General features: G+C 41.4%; 1 protein-coding gene across 2 annotated transcripts; it reads right to left on the reverse strand.

Moving 5' to 3' along the window:
- Positions 1-446: 446 nt before the first annotated feature.
- Positions 447-2,957, reverse strand: tmem264 (transmembrane protein 264). Of its 2 annotated transcripts, XM_056759382.1 has the most exons (3): positions 2,828-2,957; positions 2,117-2,695; positions 447-1,954 (listed from the first exon to the last, which is right to left on the reverse strand). In XM_056759382.1, the coding sequence occupies exon 3, from the start codon at positions 1,951-1,953 to the stop codon at positions 967-969; it is 987 nt and encodes a 328-aa protein (XP_056615360.1). In that variant the 5' UTR covers position 1,954; positions 2,117-2,695; positions 2,828-2,957; the 3' UTR covers positions 447-966. The 2 variants fall into 2 exon arrangements, with proteins under 2 accessions (XP_056615360.1, XP_056615359.1); XM_056759381.1 differs by having other exon boundaries at positions 447-2,695.
- Positions 2,958-7,549: the final 4,592 nt, after the last annotated feature.

The following is a 7,549-nucleotide window of genomic DNA, read 5'->3' on the forward strand; positions in this document are numbered from 1 at the left end:
GTTTTATCATCTTGTGGCCCAGATGAGATTAAAGTTTATCCCCAACTTGAAAGTGCGATGAGACCCAATAACACCATCTGGATTTGTGTCACGCTTTGAGGAAGTCTTTGCTTTAAGCGCACTGTGGAACTTTTCTCCAAGAAAAGAACAAAGGATTTTTTTTGAAAGATGAAAAATTTGTGACTTGCTCGTCTGCGTGAAGCTCACCAGGTGGTTGCGAGGGCATTGCTATAGGTATAGTGAATAAGATGCTGTGAGTGGTTTTGAGGACGCTGCTGAGCTGTTGCTAGGGTGTCTCAACAAGCATGTTTGAACCTATAGGTAGCAATCATGTTGCTATACCCCAAAAGGAAAAAAGTCCAGCAATTCCAATGCTTACCTCATCAAAACACCACCAGAAAAACTAAAACAGCAAGAAGGAGCCGGCAATAAAAAACAGTTTCAGATAAAAACAAAAACAGGTTTAATAACAAAATATCGTCAGTCTGAATCTGATAAAACATCAAAACAGAACACATGAGCGGAACATCCATTGAATATAAAACATTCAGTTTTTTTGAACAGGTTGAGTAAATTGAATGGCGTTTCTGCCAGGTTGTATAAAACACATCATTTCACCACTTTCACCGAATAAAATATATGCAGAACGTGATGAAAACACATTTTTAACACCTACGGGAAGAACAGAAAATAAATTATTCACAGTTATCCATGATGATACAATCGTGGGGTCATTGAGTTCCTGTGAAGTGTGATTTTCTCCAAATTAATTCCTGCCACGACAACTAATGGTTTTCCGTTTCAGCTGCCGCGAACAATACTTTTATTCTCAAGTTTTTATGGACCCCATGACTACAGTTTCTTTATCTCACAAAAGTGTTTCTCATCTCATCAAACAAGCGTTTATCTCACTTATATACATTAGGAGTAGGTCGCCTCTGGTATTGCCCAGCTGGACTTTTCTTGTCATGTGTCTTCAAGTTCAGGTTCTTCTGGGAGCGTAGTAAGATCTTGTATGACTACCTGCGGTGTTTTCATGGTAACCGGCATGGACATTACAACAGGCACCGCCCCTCTTGAACCTTGTGGCGCCGCATCCCTTTGCAACTCTGGCGCGAGAGCGGCCGCCGGTGGTTCCTGCAGATGGCTCCGGTACTGCACAAAGCTGCACGTCTTCAAAACAATTGCTAGGACGTTCTTACCCATGAGTATCCCAGATGCTCGTACGTCCCTATAAAACACCATATTTCCACCTCGTATAAACAGCGTAATAATGTTGATAGCCGCTAAACTGAGAATGGGATACAGCAACATCTTGTGCGGCACAATGTTCACCCCCTGCATGCTAATTTCGCTCAGCGACACGCAGGGAAGTATGAGCAACAGTATGTAGCAGTAGAAAAAAGTAAGACCTTCTACCCATAGGGGGAGCCCTTTCCTCTGCGGCTCCCATAGGCTGGCTTGAATATCCAAAATGTCCAGAAGGTCCACCACGACCCAGAACAACCGGCTCCTCAGCTCCTCTCTCTTCTTGATGGGCCGGACATATTCCATGTGGTCGATGGCGGCCAGGGTGACGTAAAGGCCCGGCACGAAAACGGAGAGCAGCACCGTTAAAGCCTTGCAGGTGAGGGCGTCCGCCCTGTCGCCTTCTGCCTTGTAGTTCTGGTAAATGAAGTAGACCTTGATCTCCAGCACGAAGACGTAGAAGAACCAGAGGATCATGGCGTAGCCGCGCTTAGCCGTACGGACCTCCGCGCCCACCCAGACCGCTATGTATCGGAGGACGATGAGGAAACAAACGTCCCCCACCAGCACCATGATGCAGACACCCACTTTCCTCGGACCCTGATTTTGCTCCACTAGGTAGGCGTCAAGTAGCGCCATGCTGCTCACGATCAGCACACACGAAAGGCAAACGTGTGGCTTGTTGGACGGGGGAGGCGGGACCATGCTGAAGCAGAGACAAGATGACAATGCAACTGATTGTTCAATCAAACGGGACAGATGATTTGGAGATCCATAAGAGCAAACACTCGTATGGTATAGATTGACCCCAGGGGCCAATTATGATTCGCTAAGGTCAACGCAACACTCGATATGTCAATAAATTTACCTTTAGGATGCTCTTCGAAACAAGGAGAAATGAAAGAAGAGGGAAAACATCAGCCTGAAGCATTCACTGTAATCCACAGGATATACTTTGTGGTAGCACACGTCAAACCTGGAGCCGCTGTCAGTCACGTCAGTCTTTTAACTCAACCCCGTGGATTTCCAATTGAACACCGGCAGTCTTCGCATACTGATGAGGGCTCCTTAATTTTCCATTAATCGTTAATTGCATCATTCACGGCTTTTAATATTTCAGATCCTCAGGTCTGTAAGCAGAGCCGTCGGCTGTTATTTTCTCCCGAGGAGTCGTACGGCACAGTGTGTCAGAAATGATTGGCTGCGATAAATTTCTAATTTGACGCCAGAAGTGAAATTGCAGGTCCCAGCAGTTTTTCCTCTTCAGAGTGGCAGGGACAAGACTACAGTTGACACGCTTTTTCAACGTCCTCCAAAACAGATTTTGAGACGTAATCCGTGTGTATACGTTTGGTTTACGTACAAATATTATTCTACACCTGAAAACTGCAGTGAAACGTCTCAAAATCCCACAAATCTTAATCCCAATCCATATTCTGTCGCCTCCCTAAAAAAAGGCAGATTAACGTGGGTTAACATGATATAGAACGCCAAGTAATTTTAAGTAGTTTATCAACAAGAAAATGACCTGTTTTCTGAAAGATCATAAGCACCTACTTCGAAATAAAATCACTCTCACCTCATCTCGATGTCGAAGCCAAAGAAGTCAATAAGTTTACGCCTCCCGTCCTAAATCTTCACAAGAATATTCTTGACGGCAAACAGCCCTCAGATCTTTCTCATTTCATCCCGGTCTCCTCTGAAACTCCACAGCAATGTGATGCGTGCAGCCTGTGGCTTCCCAGTGTAGCCTGTTCGGATCGTAACCGCCTCCTACATTTTTCTCTCTCTCTCTCTCTCTCCCTCTCCCGCTCGCCTTCACTTATGCGCAGTCAGATGGGTGTCAAAGAGGGACGCTTGGCAACAGCTCCGGATAAAGATTGTGTGAAGCTCTCATTTGATCTCCTCGGCGCTGTCACAACTTGTAATGTCTTTCCAGATGCCTACATATGAGGCTCTATATACAGTAGATCTCTTAGGAATTCTCTTTATTTATGTCCGGACATTGGGTTTCTCAGAAGTTCTGCTTTCCATTCTGAGCAGCAGAGTGCTAGTGGTCCTGGAGGAGTAAAGAAGGAGATTATACAGTACAGAAGGAAACGCTCAGAGCATCACTACTGTATAACTCGCCCGTGTGGAAGAGAGAGAGGGAGAGAACTGTGAAGTGCTGATGGTTTAAATAGAAAACCTAAAAGTCAGAATTCACATACACATTATATAAAGGTAAAAAAAAATACAGTGAAATTTGTACTGCAGTGTTGCCATAACGCTAGCTGTTGAAGAATTATGACTTCATTTGTCTTTGCAATGTTTGTGACTTGGAACATATGTGACTACATGAAATGGCTCTCATTAACAATGTTATTTACATAATGTAATGTATTTGTAAACCAATACATTTGATAAAAAGATAAACAAGTACATGTGATTTCACACGTGAGGAAATGATTGGATTGTGAAACGTAAGCGTCTACATATGATAATGGTCTATATAGGTCTATACTGTAAATGACAGGGAATTGTTGGCATCATCCTAAAAGAGACATTTAAAGCTGGAGTGAGTTGTGACATGTACACAGTTCACAATAAAACCAGAAAATAATATAAAAATGTGATTTTGAATGAATAGCTTACATATTGTCAGGTGTTTGTGTGCATGTTATATTCCAGCTCTCGACATTTTAGGCATAATGCAAACATGCAACAATCCCAAGTCGCATCTCTGTCCCTATCATTTCCCAAGCAAACAAAAATAATTTTTAAAACCAAAATTGACAACACAACACAATGCTTTCCAAGATAATCCATTGGAATCTGCCATTTTGGCAATGCGCACATTAACTGGGTGGGTTTTCAAAAAAATTCAGACAGGGCTTAAGTCCCCTGTGATAAAAACATTTAATTGTAAGCTTAACTTCCCATTTACAAACAAAGAACATTTTTATTTTAATATCATAAAGGTGTGGGATATCAAGACGTCTTTGCAAAAGATCTACTGCACCTGCAACGTTTGTATCCGACCCAACAACTTCAAAACCAAGTCAAGGACTTAATTTAGAAATGACAAGCACATGTTAGAAAAACGTTCACAAAACCTCCATATAACGTTCAAAAGAATGCAACCCCCCAGCTTCACTGGCCTTTAATTTTGCTGATAAGTAACTGGCAGACTAAACCAAACCACCGGTAATTTCAACAGGGACGTTTATAAAGATGGAGATGACATAATTACACTTTACCCATCAAGACTTAATCTAGTGATCGACAGCTTATTAAAATCCACAGAGCCTTTGTTGATAATTATGAAGTGCAATTATTTAAAAACGACCGTCTGTCTCCGATTACCCGAGTGTTAGACAGTCATGAATATTTGACATGAACTCACGCCATTAGTTCCAACAACGAGATGGGTCTCGGTGCAGCGTCGCGCCATTGTTAATTGGACGTGTTGGATCACTTACCCTGCCCCTCGTGAAAAGCACGGGCCATCAATCTCGGCGTGCCACAGAGAGCAGTTTGAGAACGATGAATCGTCTGATAGATCGTGCCTTGTTCCATGGACGTGTCGAAGAGAACATCCATCCGCCAGCACCACGAGAGACTGATTCGGATGGGTACACGATCATAAATTATCATTCATAAATTATTTGTGACAGCGGGATGGGTGGAAATCAAGTTTCTGAAAAATAAGGAGCAAACATTTAGGGGCGGTTTCCCAGACAGGGTTCAAGACTTGTCCCAGACTAACCGAAACGTTAAAAGTGTCTTGATCGAAAACAACTTATACTGACATATCTTAAAAAAGGTCATTGCCATCGTTTTGTCTCAAGATGCAGTTATGTTTTTTGTGAGGTATGTTTTAAAAAAACGTAGATTTCCCAATTTAACTAAGGCCTAGTCCTGGCTTAAGCTAAGCCCTGTTCGGGAAACTGCCCCATAGTGCTTGATATATAAATAAATAAAAGAAGCACCAGTAAACATTTCACCCTGCAGTTTGGAACAAAATGTTGTGGCATTTATATTTAAAAGAGTTGAACATCCAATTTTGTGTAAAAATGTATTTTGGCGGTCCTATCATTTGCATAAAAAATAAACTAATAAAAATGCTTTGATATTATTTCTGGTTTACACCAAATTTAGGCGAAAGTTCCACCGCTTCGCTGTACCGCAAGATGCAGATTTCAAGCGTTATCATATTCGATCAAAGAGGCAATAAAGCGTGAAAGCAATATAACAAGCTGTCCGTGCTCAGCAACATGCATTAAACATGGGGCACGGATGCTACGTACGAAATGCAGAAATTCCTGCCTGCTCTTGATGTGTTAATGCAAGATGTATAAATCTCACGGTGCGCTTGCTTACCGTGAGTCGCTATCAAATAAATCTTTCACTTCAAGTCTTTAAGCTCTAAGTAAGAGGTGGTTCTGCGTTTTACACACCTAGGCCCGCATCTGTTCGCATTCACGCTCCCGTCGTGCTGTAACGTCTTGATACACTGCCTGAAATATTCAACTTAGCTTTTAAAAATGGAGATCAGATAAGTTTATAATCCGAATACCACAAGTTTCAAACCAAACACAGTATCAAAGAAGCAATCTTTCACCCAAAAATTAACATTTAGTAATTTATTCACCCAAACCTTTATATGATTCATATACTGTATAACACAAAATCATATATTTTGAGAAATGTCTCCTTGTGCAGGAAATGGAGGTCAATGGATACCATTGACCTCAGTGGAAATGGACGTCAATGGGGTCCATTTTTGCATGGTTACCAACATTCTTCAAAATATCTTCTTTTTGTTTTGCAGGTCCTACAATGACATGAACGTGAGTAAATTATAAAAAAAAATTGTGTGAACTGTCCCTTTAAGTAGGCTACTTTCTTAAACATTTAACAAAAGCCAGTTCTCTTACATTTATAGTTCGTCAGGTATTGCATAACAGAAATGACCCATCTTATGTTTAAAGGAAGAACTGCTCCTGCTAAACAGACAATTGTTTACCATTTACTGCAGCGAGCAAACACTTATTTTCCTGAACGCTTTTTTTCTCTCTTTCTTATATCTGTGAGTAAGCGAGATCGAGCTCACAGTGTTCATTTTTAGCGGTGGCCTAGTTTTATGTCACCGTGAAGAATTGTCTCCGGGCATGAGACCTGTTCCTCGTACCCCTCTCCTTCCTCGTTCCTCTATTCTCTCCCTTCTATCACTCCATGTGGCTCGATATTCGCCCCAACCAACGGACGGGTTCAACGGCTTTGAGGCTAAAAGTGTGTTAGGTAACAACTCAAATCGATGCGGTGCCTCGTTGTTAAGACGAGCTGAGCAGTACACATTATGCAAACATGCAACGATAGATCATAACCCTAAACGCATGCGTTTCTGCATTATTTAACATATATAACTGGATTCCGAGTGCGAGTGTGTGCGTTCGGCGTGGGTGCGCAAGGTCTCTCGTTTCTGCCTGGGTGACTGCAGACAGAGGTTGCAGACTGTGCCCTCGAGCAAATCGACATTCATTTCAAATGGTTCACGCGGCAGAGTTGCCTACTGTACTTCTCGCCGATAATAACTCACCGACGCGTTCCAGCGGATTTATGGAAAGCAGCTGCAGGTTAACACATTGGTTACTCTCGTAAATTTCCATGTTTATGGAGACATTGGTTTGAACACATGAGGCTTTGTTTACAAATGAGCATCTGAAACATCTCAATTAAGTCTGATATGATAAGTGATATTCAGGGGCCCGAATCTTCTTCTTGAGAAAGAAACCCCCCCAAGAAACTTCATATTTCATCTTCATGTCATTCACCTGTACACGACTCTTTATTCTGTGGAACACAAAAGAAGATATTTTGAGGAATGTGTCAGTGGTTCTGTGTCCATACAATTGAAGTCAAAGGGGTACAATGTGCTTTGGTTATCAACTTTCTTCAAAATTTCTTCTTTTGTGTTCTGCGTAAGAAAGAAAATCATACATTTGGAACGATACAAGGGCGGGTACATTATGAAAGGACCTCGGTTTCAATATAGTAACAATGGCTTTTGATTACCATTTGTATTAACACCTCTGCTGAAAAAAACAATAGTACACTCCCCAAAACACAAATTTAATGGTTATAATGGTTGTATTGGTTTTAGTGATGGATGCTATATGTTATGTGAAAAAAAAAACAGAAACCATTAAAGACGTTATAATGGTTTTAATGGTTTTTAAAGGGATTTTTATTGGTTTTAATGGAAACTATAATGGTTCTACTTGTATGTGATGGATTCTATTGTTGAGATGTTTCATCC

The sequence above is a fragment of the Triplophysa dalaica genome, chromosome 10 (genome assembly GCF_015846415.1).
Source record: "Triplophysa dalaica isolate WHDGS20190420 chromosome 10, ASM1584641v1, whole genome shotgun sequence".
NCBI classification, from domain to species: domain Eukaryota; kingdom Metazoa; phylum Chordata; class Actinopteri; order Cypriniformes; family Nemacheilidae; genus Triplophysa; species Triplophysa dalaica.